This window comes from Sorex araneus, chromosome 2 (genome assembly GCF_027595985.1).
Source record: "Sorex araneus isolate mSorAra2 chromosome 2, mSorAra2.pri, whole genome shotgun sequence".
NCBI lineage: Eukaryota > Metazoa > Chordata > Mammalia > Eulipotyphla > Soricidae > Sorex > Sorex araneus.
In genome coordinates, this window is record NC_073303.1 from 219,146,833 (window position 1) to 219,170,930 (window position 24,098).

General features: G+C 47.2%; 1 protein-coding gene across 1 annotated transcript; it reads left to right on the forward strand.

Annotated features, from left to right (window-relative positions):
- Positions 1-10,295: 10,295 nt before the first annotated feature.
- LOC129402286 (apolipoprotein F-like) lies at positions 10,296-12,542 on the forward strand. Its single transcript, XM_055128237.1, has 2 exons — positions 10,296-10,432; positions 11,429-12,542. The coding sequence occupies exon 2, from the start codon at positions 11,450-11,452 to the stop codon at positions 12,221-12,223; it is 774 nt and encodes a 257-aa protein (XP_054984212.1). The 5' UTR covers positions 10,296-10,432; positions 11,429-11,449; the 3' UTR covers positions 12,224-12,542.
- Positions 12,543-24,098: the final 11,556 nt, after the last annotated feature.

Consider the following 24,098-nt stretch of genomic DNA (forward strand, 5'->3'; position numbering starts at 1 on the left):
CCTTGGGGATCATACCGCAGCGTGCCGGGGTCAACTGGCCAGGACCCCGACAGTTTCCAAGGCATTCTAAGACATTTTCTAGCTCTGAGAGGTCTTTTGTTTTTGTTTATATTTATTTATTTTTTTTTTTTTGGAGTCATACCTGGCTGTGCTCTCGGTCTAGTCCCGGCTCAGAGCCTGGAGTTGTTCCCAGCAATGCTCGGGTAAAAAGGTGGTGCCAGGGATCGAACCTGAGCCTGCCACACATGTAAAACATGCCCTCTGGGGGCTGGAGCAATAGCACAGCAGGTAGAGCATTTGCCTTGCATGTGGCTGACCCGGGTTCAATTCCCAGCATTCCATATGGTCCCCTGAGCACCTGTAGGAGTAATTCCTGAGTGTGGAGCCAGGAGTAACCCCTATGTATCGCCAGGTGTGACCCAAAAGGCAAATATATATATATATATATATATATATATATATATATATATATATATATATGCCCTCTGCCCATTGAGACTTCTCTCCAGGACCTCTCTGAGGACTCTGATGTATCTTTGTCACATGCCTTTCCCCTCACGCCCGCCCAAGCACTGCTTCCAGCAGCTGGCATCGAGGATAAGAGAAGTGAACGTAATCGCAAACAAAAGCAGTTTGTGGTATTGGTAGTTGAGATCCTTGGGCAAACTGTCATTAGTGAGCATTTATGTCAATTCAGGTTCTCCAGGAGGAAGCTAGCAGCAGAAAGGCAGGAGAGGGGCCGCAGAGAGAGCATGGCAGGTCAAGTGCTTGGCTTGTGTGTGGCTGATCTGGGTTACATCTCCAGCGTCCCGTAGGGTCCCCCCAGCCCCACCAGGAGTGATCCCTGCACATTGCTGGGGGTGGGGTGTGTGTGAAAAATACAAAGAAAACAGGAGACTTAGTGGGAAAATGCCTTGGAAGGATCGAGAGGTGCTAGAACAGCCATGGGTTGGAAGAATACTGCCTGATGCTGGACGTCACCTGTAAGGGACAAAGGGACAGACCGCAGTGAGCTCCCAGGAAACCTTGGCCGTGAGCTGGGGATGTAGCTCAACAGTACAGCACTCGCCTTGCTTGCCTGAGGTCCCGGTTGCATCCCTGACATTGAGAGGGAGTGGGGAGGGAAGGGGACGGAAGGGAGGGGACCTTAGTGATAAGGGGCCCACCTGCAAGGACATCTGACTGAGGAGTTCTAGCTGCGGCAGACTTGGGCTGGCTCCAGTCATTGGAGCAATTTGGAGAGAGTCAACGATGGTGTGGACACTGAAGATGCCGGGGGAGGGAGGAGGCTGTTGGTTCAGTAGACTCGTAGCTGCTTATTCTCTGGAAGAACCTGAGCAGCACCAGAGTACAAAAGGTCAGATCCACCAGAGATGCAAGAATCATCTGTTCTCCATGAGCCGGTCTACCGGGAGGCTCACTCCTCAGTGCTTGGCAATCTGTGGCTCTCGGGTTAAACTGAAAGTGAATGAGCCGGGGAGACAGCTTCAAGGCCAGAGCGCCTGCTTTACGTGTGGGAGGACCAAGTTCAGTCCCCAGCACTGCCTGGTCTAGCTCCTGGGTACTACTAGGTGTGGCCCCCTCGCAAGAAAGAAAGAAAGAAAGAAAGAAAGAAAGAAAGAAAGAAAGAAAGAAAGAAAGAAAGAAAGAAAGAAAGAAAGAAAGAAAGAAAGAAAGAAAGAAAGAAAGAAAGAAAGAAAGAAAGGAAGGAAGGAAGGAAGGAAGGAAGGAAGGAAGGAAGGAAGGAAGGAAGGAAGGAAGGAAGGAAGGAAGGAAGGAAGGAAGGAAGGAAGGAAGGAAGGAAGGAAGGAAGGAAGGAAGGAAGGAAGAAGGAAGAAAGGAAGAAAGGAAGAAAGGAAGAAAGGAAGAAAGAAAGAAAGAAAGAAAGAAAGAAAGAAAGAAAGAAAGAAAGAAAGAAAGAAAGAAAGAAAGAAAGAAAGAAAGAAAGAAAGAGAAAGAAAGAAAGAAAGAAAGAAAGAAAGAAAGAAAGAAAGAAAGAAAGAAAGAAAGAAAGAAAGAAAGAAAGAAAGAAAGAAAGAAAGAAAGAAAAGCCAAGAACACAATTCCATGATGTCTGAATAACGGAAGACAGTCTTCAGGTGTGGCCCAAGAACAACACACACACACACACACACACACACACATACACACACATACACACACGGGTCTCATTTCCCATTTCCATGAGTCCTGACAGGATAGAAGCTTGGACAAGACCAATGTTCAAACTCCTGTTCCAAAAGCAGTCCAGCCTCCGGTTGCTGTATGTTTCCCATGGCTGCTGTGTGTGCATGTGTGTGTGTGTGTGTGTGTGTGTGTGTGTGTATGTATCTGTGTGTGTCTGTGTGTCTGTCTGCGTATGTCTATGTATGTCTATGTCTGTGTCTCTGTGTCTATGTCTGTCTGTGTCTGTGTGTGTCTGTGTCTGTGTGTGTGTCTGTGTATCTGTCTGTGTGTCTTTGTGTCTGTGTGTGTCTGTGTGTCTATGTGTGTCTATGTGTCTGTGTGTGTCTGTGTCTCTGTGTGGTGTGTGTCTATGTATCTGTGTCTGTGTGTGTCTGTGTGTCTGTGTCTGTATCTGTGTATGCCCATGCATGTGTCCGTGTGTGTGTGTGTGTGTGTGTTGCTCTTGAGTCACACCTGGAACTGAGCTGCTCGGAGCTTGTTCCTGGCTCTAGTCAGGAATCATTCCAGGCGTGTAGAGGGGACCATTTCAGGTATCAAAGATTGAACCCAGGTTGACTGCATGCAAGGCAAGTGTCCTCCGCTCTGTACTATCTCCCCAGCTCCTGGCTGCATTTAGAATAGTATCAGCTGTCATTGGTGTACAAGACAACGGCCCTGGGGCTGGAGCAATAGTACAGCGGGTAGGGCATTTGCCTTGCACGTGGCCGACCCAGGTTCAAGTCCCAGCATCCCATATGGTCCCCCGAGCACCGCCAGGAGTGATTCCTGAGTGCAGAGCATTGCCGGGTGTGACCCAAAAAGCAAAAAAAAAAAAAAAAAGACAACAGCCCTATCCACTGTACGATCACTGCAAATGGTTCCCCAAACTCTCAGGAGTGATCCCTGAGTTGGAGAGGCAGGAGTAAGCATCACTTGGTATGGACAAAAAATTTTAAAAATTAAGTACTAGGGGACCAGAGAGGTAGTACAGTGGGTAGAGTGTATGGCCCAAAATCAAGTTATCACTGTCACGCTCACTGTTATCCCATTGCTCATAGATTTGCTGGAGCGGGCACCAGTAACGTCTCCACTGTGAGACTTGTTACTGTTTTTGGCATGTTGAATTCGCCACAGGTAGCTTGCCAGCTCTGCCGTGCGGGCGGGATACTTTCGGTAGCTTGCCGGGTTCTCCAAGAGGGGTGGAGGAATCAAACCTGGGTCAGCCGTGTGCAAGGCGAACACCCTACCCGCTGCGCTATTGCTCCAGCCCAAAATCAAGTTATACAAGAAATTAATAAAAATTTAAAAATAGATGTCATTTGTGGGGGGTGCCACACTCATAGGGGCTACAGGGACTATTCCAAGTTCAGTGCTCAGGACTTGCTGTCACAGGGACTACTCCAGGTTCAGTGCTCAGGAATTGCCGCCAGCAGTGCTGGAGAACTATGAGGTACCAGGGATGGAGCCCAGGGCTTCCATAGGCACTACAGCCCTTTGAACTAGCTCCCTGGTCTCCAGTGTATCTTTTTAATTAGAACAACTATTTGGGGATCCCTTTCCAGAGGTCATCTGCCTTCCTGCCTTATCCCCTGTCCCCTTTAGATGACAGACATGAACTTGTTCTCATCTTGTCTGCAGGGCAGCAGGGCTGCGGGACAGTCCCTGCAGGCCAATACGGAGAAAGTCCTGTTTGCTACGAGGGTGCGAAGGTGAGGCACACTCAGTGGGAGCTGCAAAGGTTTGTCTAAATATTTGCAAATCCATGTCCTTCACTCTTCTGGGAAGTTACCGTCTTTCTGGCTCCCTCATGATTCTGGATGGGTAAGGAACAGGTAGGGCTAAAAATACTAATAATTAACAAATCAGATGGGAGGAATAGTATAGAGATAAGGTGTTTGCCTTGAAAACAGCCAATCTTTCTTTCTTTCTTTCTTTCTTTCTTTCTTTCTTTCTTTCTTTCTTTCTTTTCTTTCTTTCTTTCTTTCTTTCCTTTCTTTCTTTCTTTCTTTCCTTCCTTTCTTTCTTTCTTTCTTTCTTTCTTTCTTTCTTTCTTTCTTTCTTTCTTTCTTTCTTTCTTTCTTTCTTTCTTTCTTTCTTTCTTTCCTTCTTTCTTTCCTTGTCACTCCTGACGATGCTGGGGGGTTACTCCTGGCTTTGCACTCAGGAATTACTCCTGACAGTGCTTAGGGGGCCATATGGGATGCTGGGAATCGAACCCAGGTCAGCCGCATGAAAGGCAAACGCCCTACCCGCTGTGCTATGGCTCCAGCCCCACAAACAGCCAATCTTGATTCAATCTCTGACATCACATAAGATGCCCCGAGCTCTACCAGGCGTCACTCCTGAACACAGAGCCCAGAGTAGCCCTGAGCACTGCTGAGTCTGGCCCAAGCACAGTCCCCTCCACCCCCCCCCCACACACACACACAGAGTTGTGCCCAGCTGCAGAGAGACCAAGTCCACACACGATAATACAAAAGTACAGAAACTTTATTACTAGCCAAAGCCATTGCTAGCTCGAGCTAGGGTCCGAGTCTCATCCAACACAGTGGAGTCTTGACAAGGACCCAGACTCCAAATCATAAGCAGTTTATATTGGGTTCAAAATTAAGAAGCAATTTATATACTGGTCAATTTTCAGCATTGGCCCTATTGCAATAGAGGTCAGCAATTGGACGATGGCTAGTAACAGTTTCTAAGGAGGGTACAGTGACCCCTCACGACCGGCCAGACCCAACTGCCCAATTCCTTATCTCAGCAAATCAGCAAATTACTCAACTGGGAGTCTACTAGAAACTGCAAGTCCTGCTTGCTTTGGGGAAACAGAAACTGAGGCCTTGCTGAGACCTAAAGTTAGCTGCAGCTTGTCATGGCATCGATTTCAGCCTCACAACACACACACACACACACACACACACACAAACCCTCAAAAGAATCATTTGGATCGGGGGCTGGAGCAATAGCACAGCGGGTAGGGCATTTGCCTTGCACGCAGCCGACCCGGGTTCGATTCCCAGCATCCCATATGGTCCCCTGAGCACCGCCAGGGGTAATTCCTGAGTGCAGAGCCAGGATTAACCCCTGTGCATTGCCAGGTGTGACCCAAAAAGCAAAAAAAAAAAAAAAAGAATCATTTGGATCATAAAAAGTACCAAAGCAAAGAAGATATTTGGGATGTTTATTCCTCTGGCTTCTCTCTCATAGCCCTTAAGAGTGGGATTTGAGGCACAGGCTTATATGTCTCACATTCCCAGATCCAAGTCCAATTTCCAGCACAGAATCCACCCTAGCAAAATGAGTGTAGACCTGCAGGTCCCTGAGTACTCTGGGGCATGGCCCTGAGGTCTCTGAGCACTTCTGGGGTGACCCTGGTGGCCCCCAGTCATGTTCCACTGAGCCATCCAATTGTCCATCATATCACCCCTGGAGCTCCTGAACCCAACTTGGAAAGCAAACAAATAAATAAATACTTCTTTTTTAAAAAGACTGTTAGGGCTGGAGAGACAGTACAACAGATAGGGCACTTGCCTTGCATGAGGCCCAACTGGATTTGATCTTTGTCATCCATACAGTCCCCCAAGCATCACCAGGAATAATTCCAGAATGCAAAGCCAGGACCAAGCCCTGAGCACTGCCGGGTGTGATATAAAAACAGTGTGGGGTGGAAGGCGAAGATACAGTACAGTGAGTAGGGCATTTGCTTTGTTGTGGCTGGCCCAGGTTCAATCGCCAGCATCGCATATGGCTCCCTGAGTAACTCCGGGAGGAATTCCTGAGTGTAGAGCCAGGAGTAACCCCTGAGTATTACTGGGGGTGGTCCCCAGAAAAACTGAAAACAAACAAAATAATAGAGTGGTGGGGAGCGGAGTGGTAGTACACAAGGGAGAGAGTACTTGCTTGCACATGGCTTCAATCCCCACCACCCCATATGTCCCTAGAGGCCCTCCGGGAGTGATTTCTGAGTGCAAATCCAGGAGTAAGAACTGAGCACCACCTCATGTGAGCCCATACCCACCCACCAAAAACGTATCACTGTATCACTGCCACCCCATTGTTCATCAATTTCCTCAAGCAAGTGCCAGTAATGTCTGCATTTGTCCCTGTGGTGTGCTAGTGTAGTCCAATGGCATCTGCTCACTCCAGGAACATGAAGAGCACATTGTTGTTACTGTTTTTGGAATATCAAATATGTCACGGGTAGCTTGCTAGGCACTGCCATGTGGGAAAAATATAAATAAATAAAATAAGATAAAAATAAAGAGGTCATGCGGCCGCAAATGTGGCCAAGCGTTCCAGGAAACATTGCGTCGCTCTCTTCTGGGAGCTTTGTTTTATAGTCTCTAGATCTTGGCCATTAATGAGATTACTTGGCACGGGGTAGGGGGGGGCGAGGAGGGGGGGAGTTTGTGGGTGTGACTGCCAAGCTACTGGAAAACTAGGGATCTGGGTGGAGGAAGCCCAGTCCCATTACGAGCAGGCTTGGAGATCTCAGTCACATGTCCCCCATACCTGGGTTCCTCTATAGGTTCCTTCATGTGTGAGGCTCGTCTGAGTGTGTGGAGAGTGACCTGAGCATGGCTGTGGCTGGGTTCTGAAGGTTTTCAGCTGCTGGGGCTCTGTTTGGGGCACGGAGGGAAACTCAACCCGCCCTCCTCTAAGGGGGCTCCTGGTGCGGGGGCAGGAGATTCTGCATCGCTCTCTTCCAGGAGTTTTGTTTTATAGTCTCTGGATCTTGGCTGTTGATGAGATTACATGGCGCCGGGGGAGTTTGTGGGTGTGACTGCCAAGCTACTGCAAAACTGGGAATCTGGGTGGAGGAGGCCCAGTCCGATCCGAGCAGGCTTGGAGATCTCAGCCACAGGTCCCACATACCTGGGTTCTACCAAAAAGGTAGATAGGCATAATTGTATGTCTGTCACAGGAAATAATTCTAGTGTTTTGCAAACTCTATGTATGGTATTTAAAAATCCAGTTAAGGGCTGGAGCAACAGTACAGCAGGTAGGGTGCTTGCCTTGCATGCATCTGGATTTAATCCCTGGCATCCCATATTGTCCCCCGAGCTTCTCAGAAGGGATCCCTGAGCACAGAGTCAGTAGTGAGCACCACTGGATGTACTCCCCATCAATTTTTTAATTAAAATCGAAGTAGACATATTGATATATACAGGACATACAATGACGAAAGATGCAATGGTTCAAAATGTGCCACTTAGGGGCTGGAGCAATAGCACAGCGGGTAGGGTTTCTGCCTTGCACGTGGCTGACCCAGGTTCGGTTCCCAGCATCCCATATGGTCCCCTGAGCACTGCCAGGGGTAATTCCTGAGTGCAGAGCTAGGAGTAACCCCTGTGCAAGGCTGGATGTGACCCAAAAAGCAAAAAAAAAAGTGCCACTTACTTCATATTAATTTCAGATCATTAATATATTTTGTAAATTCTGTTGTTAGGTGGAGGGTTCCATAAATATCACTTGATTTGACTTGATTATTGTTGAGAGCATTTACAACCTCAATGACCTTCTGTCTGATACCTATTGGAAAAAGTTATTAAATTGTCCAATTTCAGTATTGGATCTGTCTACCTTTCCTTTCAGTCCTATTACTTTGTGTTTTGTAGCCTGCTGTTTTGCGCATAGTTAGAATTGCTTTGTTTTCTTGGTAGATTGACTCTTTTTTTAAAGATTTTTTGAATCAAATCACTGTGAGATAGCCCGTCACAGAGCTGTTCATGATTAGGTTTCAGTCATACAGTGTTCCAATTCTCATCCCTCCACCCGTGTACATTTCTTAGCACCAGCGTCTCCAGTTTCCCTCCCGCCCTCCCATCACCCACCACCACCCCCCACCCCCATTCTGCCTGTATAGCAGGTGCTTTTCCTCTCTCTCTCTCCCTCTCCCTCTCTCTCTCTCTCCCTCTCTCTCTCCCTCTCTCTCTCTCTCTCTCTCCCTCTCTCTCTCTCTCCTTTTTTTTTCTTTTTGGGTCACACCCAGTGATGCACAGGGGTCACTCCTGGCTCTGCACTCAGGAATCACCCCTGGCGGTGCTCAGGGGACCATATGGGATGCTGGGAATAGAACCCGGGTCCGCCGCGTGCAAGGCAAACGCCCTACCCACTGTGCTATCACTCCAGCCCCCCCCCTCTCCTTTTGCACATTGTGTTTATTTACTTTTTACTGATTGTGCAACATAGATTTTCACCCCAGGAACTTTGTTTGCTCCAAAGTCTATTTTATTTGGTATTAATAGAGCCATTTCTTCTTTACTCTGATTAAAATTTGTAAGAGAGCTAGAAAAATAGCACAAGGGATAAGATATAAGATGTTTGCCATGGGGCTATATATATGTGTATATATATATATATATACATATATATGTGTGTGTGTTCTACTATTGTTTTTCTTTCACCTCCTTTTGTCTTCATTAGAAATGAGTTTCCTATTGACATCACACAGTTGGATTATGTTTATCTTTAATATCTTTTATGGACTGGAGCTGTAGCATAGAGGGTAGGGAGTTTGCCTTGCATGCGGCCAACCTGGCTTCAGTTTCTTCGTCCCTCTCAGAGAGCCCAGCAAGCTACCGAGAGTATCCTGCCCACAGGGAAGAGCCTCGCAAGCTCCCCGTGGCGTATTGAATATTCCAAAAAACAGTAGCAACAAGTCTCAGAATGGAGACGTTACTGGTGCCCACTCGAGCAAATCGATGAACAACAGGATGACAGTGCTGCAACAGTGCAGTGCTACAACATCTTTTATACTTTAATAATCTCTAGTTTCTGGTATTGATGTACAGAATCAAGACCCGCCCCTGCCACTGAAGTGCCCATGACTGTCCCCTGTGCCTTTGTCACCTCTGTTCCAATATTTCTTTCCTCCCGCCCCTCTCAACACTTTGCTGATTGACAGTTATGGTTTGGGTGCACTTTGTTACTTCTCTAACCTAGAACCCATGTGTTCCAGACCCTCTGTTTATATTCCCATGTTACTTCCAGCCAACCTAATCATTGTCTTCACTTTCTTGGCCCAAACCTGACAGTCTCAGGTCTCTATTTCAATATCTAAGATTTATTATTGATTGATATAAATTGTCCTTACCCAAAACTGTCATGACACTTACAATACTTTCATGATAATGAGCATTTGGCTAGTACACTACGATTAAGATAAAAACTAAAATGTTGGGGGCTGGAGCGATAGCACAGCGGGTAGGGCGTTTGCCTTGCACGCGGCCGACCTGGGTTCCATTCCCAGCATCCCATATGGTCCCCTGAGCACCGCCAGGAGTAATTCCTGAGTGCAGAGCCAGGAGTAACCCCTGTGCAGAGCCAGGTGTGACCCAAAAAGCAAAAAAGCAAAAAAAAGAGAAAAAGACAAAGATAAAAAGTAAAATGTTGAGACTAGAGGAGATGGACAGTGTGCCTGAACAGGGTTCAACCCCCGGCACCTCGCTGGCCTCACCTGGGTGAGTGCCTCTGGTGGTCTCTGGCACTGCAGGACTCGATCAGTACCACTTGGAAGACCCCTTAGACTCCCCCAACCCAAAACTGAAAAGTTGCCTGATTTGGTCTGACTTATCAGTAGGTTCTGCTTTCCCATTCTTCTGGCTTCTTCTATAAGCCCATGGATTTAGAGTTATTTTGAGATTCCTGCCCTGAAAATCATTGCCTTTTTATCTTTTCTTTTTTTGTTGTTTTGTTTTGCTTTCTTTTGGGTCACACCCAGTGATGCACAGGGGTTACTCCTGGCTCTGCACTCAGGAATTACTCCTGGTGGTGCTCAGGGGACTATACGGGATGCTGGGAATCGAACCCGGGTCCGCCGAGTGCAAGGCAAATGCCCTACCCTCTGTGCTATTGCTCCAGCCCCTGCCTTTTTGTCTATTGCCTTTTAAGTATTGCTTCTTTTTATCTTCCAGAATTTATAGTTATTCCTGATCCGTGTATAGGTCTAGAGAAATCCTGACAGTGACAGGGATACGGGGCAGTAAAAGTGATTGCCATATGGGTAAAAGGCTTGTTTGTTAGCATGAGCCAAAGGTGAAAGGTTGAAGTCCAAGCCAGAAGAAAATGGTGAATAAATATTTTTTTAAATGTCAAGTCCTTCACTTTTTTCAGAAGGCAAACAGTAAAAAAAAAAAAAAGAAGGCAAACAGTAGCTGGAGTAAAATAGAGGTGAGAGCTATAAAAACACTCACTCGATTTGGAAGCATCAAGGCAAAGGACTTACGTGAATCATCTGTTTCCTGTGACTTGATTTTTTCCAAAACAGGTAAGTACAGCTCACAATCAGTAAAGGTATGGGTGAAGATATGTCTGCAGTAACTGAAGTTTCCAAGGACTGAAACATTTCATTTGTACAGGCCAGTTTTGATGTTTGGGTTGTTTTGTTGTTGTTTTGTTGTTGTTTGGTGTTTTTCGTTTGTTTATTTGTTTGTTTTTGCCTCACCTAGCGGTATTCAGGATTTATTTCTGGCTCTGTGCTCAGAGATCACTCCTGGCAGGAATCAGAGAACCCTATAGGATTCCAGGGATGGAGTCCGGGCCAGCCCCGTGCAGGTCAAGCATTCCAACTTTCTGTACTATTTCTCCATACTTGACCATCTTGGGGGGCTTTCTTTCACTTAATTTTATTTTTTTTAATTAGCTTGGAGCACACCCAGAGGTGCTCAGGGACTATTCCTAGTTTTGTCTCAGAAATTACTCTTTTTTTTGGGGGGGGGAGGGTAGGAACACAGTTTGGTGTCACATCCAGGATGTTCAGGGGTTATTCCTGATTCCGCACTCAGGAATTACTCCTGGTGGTGCTCAGGGGACCGTATGGGATGCCAGAAATTGAACCCAGGTTGGCCATGTGCAAGACAAATGCCTTCCCCACTATACCATCTCTCCGGCCCTCGGGAATGACTCTTGGTGGTACCAGGGATTTGAAGTCAGGTTGGTGGGTTGCAAAGCAAATACCCTAACCCCTGTTTACTATCTCTCTGGCCCTTGGTGTGTCTTCTTTTAGTTATGTCTTTAAATTTTGTTTTGTTTTGTTTGTGCACCATCCCGGGCTGTGCTCCGGGCTTACTTCTGGCTCTAAGCTTGGTAATCACTCCTAGTGACCTCAGGGGACTCCATAGGATGCCAGGGGTCCAACCAGGTCAGCAATGTGCAAGGCAAGTGTCCTACCCCGTTGTCCTATTGCTCCAGTCACTCACCTGGGTGTGTCTTTCTATGAAGCCTCTTGCCGCAGCCCTGCCTGAGCACTGATTCCTTCCAACAGGGTCACTCCTGCCGACCCACCATGATCCAGGCTGTGCTGCTGACCTCTTGGTTCTGGCTGTTGCCAGCAATGGCCTCGCCAACACCAGCCCAGAAGGGCTCCCCGCGCACCCAGTCATCTCTTGGAGAAACTGAGGCTCTTCCACACACGCTCTTCAAACAGCTCTTTCTCCCAGATGCCGAGACCTGCCAGCACCTCTTGCACGCAGCCCCTTCCTTGGCCCCCCTGCCCGGGTACCTGTCCAGCTTGGCCGTCGAGCTTGCCCTGGAGGAGGTCGGCTGCCCCCAGGAGGCCGACGGTCTGCAGCGCCAGCTTGGTAGGATGGCCAGAAAGGACGTCGCTGAGACCCTCCATGAGAGCATAAAGCCAGACGAAGAGGGAGAGGTGGGCGACACTCAGGTCATTTCGGGAGATCCAAGCGTAGACCTGGTGGTCTCCCCAGGGCAGCTTAGGCGGGTCCAGCGCTCGGTTACCCTTCCTGAGACATGTAAGTCTGAGTACGGTTGGGTCTTCCACGAGACAGCAACACTGGTAGCTGAATTTGCCGACAAGCTCCCTACCACTGACCTGGTCAAGGAGTTAAAGAGTACCGCAATCCAAAGCGCCCAAGAGTGCACTAGTGAATCTTGGGAGCGTTTGGAAGAGGTAGCCAACCGGCTAGTGGAAAGCCCTGAAATTCACCAAGACTCATTGTCTTTACAAGATAAGATTTACTTCCTCAAGAGATGTGTAAGCATCGTGGTACGGATTATACTAGATTTCATACAGAAAGAAGTGAAGCGTTATTTCTGGTAGGGAAAGCTCCTCCCATTCTCAGCGTCTCTGATCAAACTCTGCTCAAGGACTGGGCACAACAAGTGGCTGGAAATTTGGGGGACAATTTTGTGCAGATGTCTACCCTCATTAGAGCTGAGCACTTAGAGACATGTGACCAGAGTCAACTTTGTCCCCTCTCAATTGGCCTTGGCTCCTATTTTTGTGTCCCTGTTTCTCTTTCAGTCATACACTAGATACACAGAGTATTTTCCTCCTCCATCTGTGTCCCCTTACTTTCTAGCTTGTTTATGTTGATTGTTAAATGGAAACAAGAAATTAAAAGCTGGTTTTCTACCTGAGTCACAATTATTTGTTATCTCTCTGTCTTTTCTGTGGGGAGAGGGGTGCTGGGTCACACCCCGCGGTGCTAGGGGACCATGTGACACACAAGGATCAAGCCTGGGCCAGCTGGGTACAAGACAAGCAACTTATTTTCTGTACTGTCTCTCCAGCCTCAACTATTCTCTTGACTCTGGGTCTTCATAGCTATGTGAGCCAAAGCTGGGGGCAGGGAAGTGTCAGAGACACCACTGTCTTCCGAGGCTGAGTGTGATGAGAAATCAAGGCTTGAGCAGTCAATATTATTGACAAACGTTTATTAAGCTTCTGTCTCTTCCTGATCCTTTCCCCTCCTCATGGCCTGATAAGAACTTGGCAGAGGGGCTGAAGCCATAGCACAACGGGTAAGGCATTTGCCTTGCACGCAGCCGACCCGGGTTCGATTCCCAGCATCCCATATGGTCCCCTGAGCATCGCCAGGAGAAATTCCTGAGTGCAGAGCCAGGAGTGACCCCTGTGCATCACCAGGTGAGATCCAAAAAGAAAAAAAAAAAAGAAATCAGCAGAGTGATGTCCCAGAGCAGATCAGTCTCAGTGTCGTCTCAGTGTCAACTGTGTGGTTGGGACCCCAACAGCTTGAAGTGAAGTAGAGAAATTCCCTGGCCCCAGAGTTACATAGGACATGGGCATCTGAGTCCTGGAATCCTCCAGCCCACACGCCCGGAGAAGTCATTTCCCATTCGAGCACGACCTGCTGCAGTCAGCATCCCGGCTGCCATCCCGGCCCGCTTCTTTACTGATTCCTGCTGTACTCCATGATTGCCGTTTCATATGGAGCCCAAAGTATTTGGGGTCCTTTGGGGCCAGAGTGATAGGATAGCAGGTAGAGCATTTGCCTTGCCAACCAGGGTTCGAACCTCAATACCCCAGATGGTCTCCTGAGCCTACCAGTAGTGATCCCTGAGTACAGAGCCAAGAGTAAGACCTGAGCGCTGCCAGATGTGACCCAAAAAAACAACAAAAAAAATTTTTTAACTTGGGGTCTTTTCCCTCATTTTTTCTCATGAGTCAGTCAGTCAGTCACTGTCATCCCGTTGCTCATCAATTTGTTCGAGCGGGCACCAGTAACGTCTCTCATTGAGAGACTTATTGTTACTGTTTTTTGGCATATCCAATAGAGCACGGGTAGCTTGCCAGGCTCTGCTTCGCGGGCTCGATACTCTCGGTAGTTTGCCGGGCTCTCCGAGAGGGGTGGAGGAATCGAACTCGGGTCGGCCGAGTGAAAGGCGGAAGTCCAACCGCTGTGCTATCGCTCCAGCCCCATTTTTGCTCATAAATACCTTTAATATTTTTTTAAATTATAGTTCAGGTACCTTTTTTTTGGCCGTGCTGTGGATCGAGCACGATGGAAGAACCCAAAAGCGCGCCCTTGGACTCCAAGCAGCCCATTGAACTAATTCCGGCACGGGATCGGAGACCCCATGGCGGGCTGCGAGAGTGGAAACCGGGCATTTCCCAATTCTTTTAACCTCTCTCTCTCAATCCCTTCCTCCCGAGCACAGCGCAGGGTCCACGGCTTTCTGAGTGCAAAATGGAGACGCCGAGCCTCTCTCTAGGTTTCTCCATCTTATGAGCACCATAAAAGGGTAAAAGTTTGTAGTGATGTTATTTCTGGTTGTACTTTCCCTGGACTTTATACAGAAACCCAAAACCGCGCAGCCGCGGCAGCAGCCGCACGACCTAATGTCATCTTAGCATCAGCAATATGTAATGGTTCCTTCTTAATGGGTTGGACTTTTGTGGGAGATCCTAACAAGAATAGTAAGTCTTTTGCTGAAATATTGAAGGCAATCAAAGTGGTAGCCATCTCTCTAGACTGAACTAAGCTATATCCCCACGCCAGCTGAGAAGAAATATCCTTCTTTCTCGGGAAGAAACGCGGCGTGGCGTCAACCATAGTGTGATGTCCATTAAGCAAACAGACCTGGTGGCGTGGGAATGGGATATAAGGGGAAAAATTATGTACATGGAACAGCGGGACGCTGGTGGAATCTCGAGCCGGAGCCGATACCAGCGCAAGACCTTTGGTTCCAGAAACTGCTTGCAGACACTCTACTAGACTATCAACTAAGCCAGAGCCCCACACCGGCTGATGACGGGAAATAACCATCCTCTTCGGTTTTTTTCCCTTTGTCAGACAGCGTGGCGATTACTAAACAGGCGTGAACTCGGTGGTGTGGGGCAAGGGGGAAAAAGGAAAGTTATGTAACAAACAGCGGGGACTTAATATCTCTATATTCTTAGCAATGGAGAACTATCAAATGCTTCCTTGGCAATAGGACTGTCTTTTTCTTTTTTGGGGGAAACCCCAGCAACGGTAGTGAGTTGTGTGTTGAAACATGGAATGTAATCGAGATAAAGCATAAACGAAGTGAAACTTATCACGTACAAGGGTGGGGACTGGGGAGGTGGGAGGGGGCGGCAGATATACTGGGGGGGTTGGTGTTGGAAGATGGGCACTGGTGAAGGGTGTTTGAGTATTGTATAACTGACATAATCCTGAGAACTATGTAACCCTCCACTTGGTGATTCAATAAAAAAAAATTTTAAAAAATTATAGTTCAGGTAGTACATATACACAAGGGTTTAATTTCTAGTGCTGAAATATGAAGTCATTTTGTATACTGCCCCCATCACTGGTCTGATTTTCATTCCCCCCTTCACTCACTGTTTGTTGATAAGTGGTTTTTGATAAGGGGAGGGCGGAGCAGTTATTCGGAGGATAGGGTGCTCACCCTGGGCACAGACAACTGGGTTTGGTCCTTGGCATCATATATGGTCCCCTAAGCCTGGAGTAAGCCATGAACACCTGTTGGATGTAGCTCCCAAATAGACAAAAAAAAAAAAACTAAAATAAATGTTTGTTGATGAACACTTTTTCATATGCCGGCTGACTTTAAGTAAAGTGACTATTGATCTTTCCCTGTCTTTGATGGGATCATTGGATTTTTGATGTTGAGTTTAGTGACTGCTTTATGTATATTGAGTGTTAGCCCTTTATCGGAGATATCTGCTGCTGAAATTCTTACCTGGCCTTACTCATTGCTTCTCTACTAAGGATCTTAATTTGAGGTCCAGGACTGAAATCTTTCCAAAGCAGACTGGTCTCCCACCTGATCCTGAGAAGTTGCAGCTTTGTCGTTATAGGTGAAGGGTTGCAAAGTCACGCGCAGGCTGTCTCTAACTGTATATCTGGTTCCACATAAATAACAGCACAAGGTCTGGTCTTTGCTCTGCGGTTCATAGGCCGGAATTCAGGCTGGTACAGAGAGATCAACCTGTGTCATCTGCAGCTTAGAAGGTTGACCTGAGCAAGAACAACACACATGCAGTGTGGTCTAGCTATTGTCAGGACTGGGGACCTACTATAAACTCAGACTTAGCTTTATACCAGCTGCTCACGGCTATTCCAATAACCCAAGGAATCAGGTAGTTACGGGCTGTCTTAGAGCCCATAGGCTACTTTTTTTTGGGGGGGGTGTTTTTGGGTCACACCCGGCGATGCACAGGGGTTACTCCTGGCTCTTCACTCAGGAATTACCCCTGGTGGTGCTCAGGGGACCATATGGGATGCTGGGATTAGAACCCGGGTCGGCCGCGTGCAAGGCAAATACCCTACCTGCTGTGCTATCACTCCAGCCCCCAGCCCATAGGCTACTGATGAACTCTGCACTTGAACCTTTAGTGGGGGCTGGGGAGGTGGTGTTAGAAGAAATGGAATACAAAGACTACACTCATTTGTGGAGTATAGAATAACATCACATGAGGCTGACAAGCAAGGACAGTAGATACAAGGGTCAGAGGGATTGCCCCATAGCTGGAAGCCTGCTTCATGAGCGGAGGGGAGAAGGCAGATGGAATAAAGGAGGGATCACTAAGAAAATGATGGCTGGAGGAATCAGTCGGGATGAGAGATGCATGCCGAAAGTAGATAATGGACCAAACATGATGACCTCTCAGTGTCTGTGTTGCAAGCCATAATGCCCAAAAGTAGAGAGAGAGTATGGGGAATATTGTCTGATGTAGGATATCATTGGTTTGTCCTTTCTCCCTTGCCACAGAGTTTAGGTTTATTTGGTAATAATCTCTAAACTAATTTTAAGACAACATTGGTATGTCCTGTTCTCCTTGCCACAAGGAGCTTTGGTATATCGGGTCACTCCCATTCCTTTGTCTACCTGTAACCACTTTTCTATGCTCTCTTCCCCAACCAGTTAATCAACTTTTCCCCTAATCAGACTCTGTTAATTTGTAAGGTCAGACCTTTCTAGGACACTGAACTTGTATTGTAAGTTAATATTGCCTTTCTCCTCTCCTTGTGTCTTTTGAGTAGTTTACTTTAAAGCAATGTCCTTTGTGTATGGACAAAGAAAGACAGTTGTTAATATGCTTTTGTAACATGGGATTTAATTGGCTTCAAATATTATTCACTCCCGGGCATCTGCTTTCTTGACCTAAGCCTCAGCTGCCCTTACTTCCTAGCACCCCCAAAAGCAGGGTCCCGACGAGGGACAGGACAGACCCAGGGCAAGCGGTGAGTTATGTGCTACCCTAGCATCGAGATGGGCCTGGCCAAAGTGCCTAATGCTTAACTATAAGTTAAGAACTTGGTCGTGGACAAATGCTGTCATGATCCAAAAGTAACGATGAGACTAGGGCCCTGCTAGGGATACGAAAGACTAATCTGGCCTGAGCACTGTAGTCTGAGATCAAGGTGACCCCAGGAGAGCAATTCTATAAGCTTAATTCATCTCTTGCTATGTCCATACAAAATGATTAATATTATGAATACTTATATGTTAGTTGGACAAGGAGAGGAGAAACACACCCATGGGATTCTGCTCTTGGGTGGGTGTCCTGCTGAAAGAGAATCTGTCCTAGAAGAAGCATCCCCTGAGGGAAAGAACTTTACCCCTATTGATTGTGACCACACCTATGTGTAAGCCCCAACCCCTCATGCTGGGGGATTTAACTAGGATGTGAGAGTGGGCTGGGGGCCAGTCCCAGTGCCAGATCTGGAGAAGCCAGATCGAGATCCAGATCCAGAGGAGAAGGAGAATGAAGTAGCATGGGGGAGGAAGAAGCAGGAGGAGAGTCAGAGGAGAATGGAGATGGGAATGGAATAAACTGCAACTGAGACCAACCAGCCTGCCCCTCGTTCCTTCCTTCGTCTGCCTCATCATGGCCATCAACCTCCCTGGGGTGGGGAAAGCGGCTGGAGACTACCGAACGTGGGCAGTGGGAGAGATAGAGCGCCACTGCCCTGTGCCTGGTGTGGTGCCCCCTTCCTTTTTTGTGTGTTTACACAGTCTGCTAGGAAGGCAGCGGGAGGGTGGGAAAGGGGGGTATATCAGGAATATTGGTGGTGGGGAATGTGCACTGGTGGAGGGATGGGTGTTTGATCATTGTGAGATTGTAACCCAAACATGAAAGCTTGTGACTATCTCACAGTGATTCAATAAAATTTAAAAAAAGATAAGTACATATACAAAAAAAAAAAAGAAATGGAAGGGGAACTAGTGTGCGTTGGCAGGGATGGAAGTCTAAAGGGCAGAGACAGTTATCTGCAGGCCAACATGAGAGGTCTCTGGAGAAATCAGTCTCCGAATTGGCCTTCAACTGTAAGACAATAAATTCCTGTTGTGTGAGTCACCCGATCTGTGCTATTTTGTTTTGGTGGCTCTGGCACACAAATCACAAGGGGTTGTTTTTCCCCCATCTATTTTTCTGATAGCCTGTGAGTCTTCTCAATCTGAAAAATTTTCTGTATTCTAAAAATAAATCTCAAAACTTAAACATGTTTTCTCACTTCCTTTTTTGGGGATTTTGTTTCTTAAAATCGTAATTGGAAGAAGCACAATGTAAAATTTAACACCCTTACTTTTTGTGAGTGTACACTTCAGTAATGTTATGTTTATTTGGAGCTCATCTCCAGAACTTTTTTATATTGAAAAACTGAAACTCTGGAGCTGGAGGGATAGCACAGCGGGGAGGGCGTTTGTCTTGCACTCGGCCGACCTAGGTTCGATTCCCAGTGTCCAATATGGTCCCCTGAGCATAGCCAGGGGTAATTCCCGAGTGCAGAGCCAGGAATGACCCCTGTGCATCGATAGGTGTGACCCAAAAGCAAAAAAATTTAAAAAAAGAAAAAAAACCTAAAACTCTATATACCCATTAACCTACAATTTCAGTGTTGGAGAGACAGTACAGTGGGTAAGGCATTTGTCGTGCATGCGGCCAACCTGGGTTCGATCCCCAACACCCCATATGGTCCCCCAATCCCTGCCAGGAGTGATTTTTTTTTTTTTACTGTTTCTGTATTTTTTTAACTTTTATTTATTTATTTTTTATTTTATCACCATGTGGAAAGTTTCAGAGTTCTCAGGTTTATGTCTCAGTTATACCGTATTCAAACACCATCCCTTCACCAGTGCCCATATTCCACCACCAAAATCCCCAGTAAACCCCTGCCGCCACCCCAACTCTATAACTGATGAATTTCACTTCATTTTCTCTTAACCTTGATTACGTTCCATATTTCAACACAAAACTCACTATTGTTGTGGGAGTTATACCCCCCAAACAAGATAACCCTACTAAGGAAGCATTTGATAATTAGTTTTCCATTAAAAGATTGTATGTTTTCAGGTTTTAGAAAAGGTCGCGGCCGCGCGGCTCGGATGTGTCCCAGTCCCGAATCCCAGAGCCGTGTTAGTTGCTGCTCAGTGTCGCCAGGGCTCCATCTGGAGAAGGTGTGTTGGCTGCACCTCCTCCTTCTGGCTCCCCGGTGTTGTTGACCCCAATTCGGGTCCGGAGCATTTTCCGGGCTGCGTTGCTCACAGAATGCCTGCCGCTTCTCTGTTGATTGTGGCAAGATGGCGCCGAGGGTGGGTCGAGGGCATGACTTCCGGCAGCCGGGACCACTTGGAGTTTTGGGCTGGCGCCGCCCCACTCCAATGCCCCCCCCCCCCGCGCCTCGGATGTGTCCCAGTCCCGAATCCCGGAGCCGTGTTAGTTGCTGCTCGGTGTCGCCAGGGCTCCATCTGGAGAAGGTGTGCTGGCTGCACCTCCCAGGAGTGATTCCTGAGTGCAGAGCCAGAAGTAACCCTTGAGAATTGTCAGGTATGGCAAAAAAAAAAAAAAAAACCCACAAAGTAAAAATAAATAAATAAACAACTATTTCAGAGGTCGGGGATATAGTTCAGGAGTAGAATATCTGCCTTGCACATTTGAGAGCCTGGATTCAATCCCAAGCACTGCTTTTTTAAAAAAGAAGAAATAAAGAAAAGAAATCACAATTCCTCGTCTCCACCACTCCTCAGTCTCTAACCATCACCCTTTACACTGTGTTTCTTTTGTTGTTGTTGCTGCTGCTTTGTTTTGCTTTGGGGCCACACCCAGGGCTCAGGACTTATTCCTGGCCCTGGGCTCAGGAATCACTCCTGGCAGTGCTTGGGAAATCATATAGGATGGTGGAGATCGAACCCGGGTCAGCTGCATGCAAGGCAAGTACCCATCCCACTGTACTACACTGGCCCTTTACATTCTGTTTCTTTTTTTTTTTTTTGGTTTTTATTTTTTTTAAAATTTATTTTACTGAATCACCAAGTGGAAAGTTACAAAGTTCTCAGGCTTATATCTCAGTTACACAATGTTCAAACACCCATCCCTTCACCAGTGCCCATATTCCACCACCAATAAAAACAAAAACAAAAGCAAAAACAAAACAAACAAAAAAAAGAAAACCGTATACATCCCACCCCTCACCCCCCAACCCACCCCGTACGTGAGTGATAATTTCACTTCCTTTTCTCTTTACCTTGATTACATTCCAGATTTCAACACATAACTCACTATTGTTGTTAGAGTTTCAAAACAGACTCACTATTTTTGTTGGAATTTATCCCCTAAGAATACAGCTCTATTAACAGGGAAATATTTGGTAATAAGTTTTCCACTGATGAGAATGAAGAGATAAAATGTCGGGTTTACAATTTCTGTATTATAGTAATTAAGTCCGTGAAGATTTAAGTTTGAAAATGAATCATTTCCCTTCCTGGAACAGCATGTAGCCAAAGTTAGTTCACAGTCTCCATACATGGGTGCAAGCACTTGCTGGAACCCCAATTCCTAAAGCTGTCTCTGGTTCCCGCTCGTTCCACATCCACCGGCTCTGCAGAGGCATGGGCCCCCAGGTCAAAAACCCGGCCGGCCGGAGCTACATTCTGTTTCTAAGGATTAGTTTCTCTAGGTATTCATTTAAGTGAAATTATATAGTATTATCCACAAAGGAATAGTGGCTGGTCACAAATGTTTAGTGGTTACCAGAGTAGACAGCACAAATCTAGTCTTCTAAAACAGAGCAACTTGAGACCATGGAGATAGTTCAGCACGAGGCCCTTGCTTTGCTTTTTATTTTTGTTTTTATTATTACTACTTTTTTTTTGCTTTTTGGGTCACACCCGGCGATGCACAGGGGTAACTCCTGGCTCTTCACTCAGGAATTACTCCTGGCGGTGCTCAGGTGACCATATGGGATGCTGGGAATCGAACCCAGGTCGGCCACGTGCAAGGCAAACGCCCTACCCGCTGTGCTATCGCTCCAGCCCCTTGCTTTGCTTTTTATATATGGAGCCCTGAGTTCAATTCTCAGCAACCCTGAAATAAAAGTAAATAAGTCAATACACCTTACACTGAGGGCTCTTTATAAATGTTATCCCCAAGGGGCTTTCTGCTCTTGCAAAAGGGACCGCACTATTGTAAAGGTGTAAGATGATCGTACTATCAGCGCCTTCTAGAAAAATGTTCCATCTTGAGACAGTATAGTGGGTAGTATAGTACGGAGATAGCACAGAGAGATAGTACACTTGGCCGACCCAGGTTCAAAGCCCTGCACCACATCTGGCTCCGTGAGCACCGCCAGGAGTGATTCCTGAGTATAGAGACAGGAGTGACCCCTGAGCATCGCAGTGTGCCTCAAAATAAAAAAATCCATTCATGGACTGACAGTGTAGCTTACTGGTTGTGCACATATATCACTTATGTGAGGCCCTGGTTCAATCCCAAACTCTGAAAAAAACAAAAACAAACTGTGATTCTGAAGCTGGATGAAGTATGTTATTTCTGGCTCTGTGCTCAGGGATGAACTCTGGTGGTGCTTAAGGAATCATGGGAGGGGCTGGAGCGCTAGCACAGCGGGGAGGGCGTTTGCCTTGCACTCAGTCAATCCGGGTTCAAATCCCAGCATCCCATATGGTCCCCCAAGCACCGCCAGGAGTAATTCCTGAGTGCAGAGCCAGGAATAACTCCTGTGCATGGCCGGGTGTGACCCAAAAAGCAAAAAAGAAAAAAAAGGAATCATGTGTGGTGTTGAGAATTGAACCGGGGTCAGTGAAATACAAGGCAAGTGCCTTATCCCTGTACTATTTCTCTGACATATTTTTATTTGTTATGTGTACTTTCTAAATGCTATAATGAAGACAAAACGCATTATTTTCATTTGCCTGGAGGCCACACTAGAGTGTTCAGGGCTTACTCCTAACTCTGCACTCAGGGATCACTCCTGAAGGGCTTGGGAAACCATAGGGGGTGCTGGCAATTGAACCCTGGTTGACCATGTGCAAGCCAAACACCCTACTCTCTGCATTATTGCTCTGAAGACAAAATTTTAAAAGCAATCAGCTGTTGAGGAAATAGCACAAATGGCTGAAGCGTATGCTTTGTGGCGTGTAGGAGCCCTGGGTTTGAGCCCCTTCTACCACATGCCCCTCTGAGCACTGATGGGTTTGACCCCCCAAACAAATTTATTCCAGATCAAAGGTAGAATAGCATATTGCATGTATTTACTTTCTTACTGTGAAGTAAAATTGGGGGGAGGGGTGTTGGGGTTGGTTTTATTATTGTTTTGCCACATCTGTCAATGCTCAGGAGTTACTCCTGGCTCTACACTGAGGAATTACTCCTAATAGTGCTCAGGGGACTATATGGGATGTCAGGAATTGAACCCAAGTTGGCTGATGCAAGGCAAATGCCCTACCCACAGTAGTGTTGCTCCACCCATTTTTTTTTGCTAGGGGGGGCTTGATTGGGGGTGCAGAGGCAGGCCACACCTGGCTGTGTTCAGGACTTACTCCTGGCTCTATGCTCAGGGATCAACCCTGGTGGTGTTTGGGGGACCATACGGGTGCCAGGGGAGGCCAAGAACAAGGATAGCGCCTTACCTACCCTCTATCACTCCTGTAATTGTTTTTTTGTTGTTGTTTTCTTTGATTTGTTTGGGGGGGTTTTGGAGTGGGGGTGGGGACACCCAGCTGTGCTTCAGGGCTTACCCCTGGCTCTTCGGGCTGGACTTGGGGGACCATCTGGGAGCCCAGGGATCAAACCTGGCCAGCCACAGGCAAGGCAAGGACCCTACCCACCGCACTGGCACTGCTGGTTTTAAGTAAACTAGTTTTTTTTTTTTTTTTTTTGCTTTTTGGGTCACACCTGGCGATGCACAGGGGTTACTCCTGGCTCTGCACTCAGGAATTACCCCTGGCTGTGCTCAGGGGACCATATGGGATGCTGGGATTTGAACCCAGGTCGGCCGGGTGCAAGGAAAACGCCCTACCCACTGTGCTATCTCTCCAGCCCCAAGAAGTAAACTAGTTTTATTTGGGGAGTATGAAAAGGAGAGGGAGAGAGAGAGAATAATGCAATCAAGAGGAAATAAGGGCTTCTCCAGAGGGGACAGCATCATCAATACTCCAAAAAAGTAAAAGAAACGAATTACTCATGCCAAGCTGAGATGTGGGTGACCCCACAATGGGGGTTCACCTTCCTCTTTTCAAGATACTTGAAGGGAGTCAAGGGGCTATGGCGCAGAGAGATGACTCAGACGGCTGAGCACATGCTCTGTGCAGGCATGGGGTGGATCCAGGTTTGATCTCTAACACTGCGTGGTCCCCCTGAACACTTTCAGGAGAGACCCCTGAGCACTGTCCAGTGTGGCCCTAACACCCTCCAATAAAAACATACAGAGAGAGGGCCAGGGCAATAGTACAGCAGGTAGGGCATTTGCCCGGCCAGAGTTCGATGCATGCGGCCGACTCAGGTTCGATCCCCAGCATTCCATATGGTCCCCTGAGCACCACCAGGAGTAATTCCTGAGTACAGAGCCAGGAGTAACCCCTGAGCATTGCTGGGTGTGATCCAAAGGGCCCAAAAAAAAATCCCATAGAGGGGCTGGAGCAATAGCACAGTGCGTAGGGCGTTTGTCTTGCACACGGCCGAACCGGGTTCAATTCCCAGCATCCCATATGGTCCCCTGAGCACCACCAGGGGTAATTCTTGAGTGCAGAGCCAGGAGGAACCCCTGTGCATTGCCAAGTATGACCCAAAAAGCAAAAAAAAAAATCCCCTAGAGGGGACCCAGGGATGTGATTCACTGGTAGAGCCACAACTTGTTGTGATGAGGCTGTGAGTTCAATTCCCAGGACCACTTCATGTGGTTGGCCTTGGTCCCAGACTCCCACTG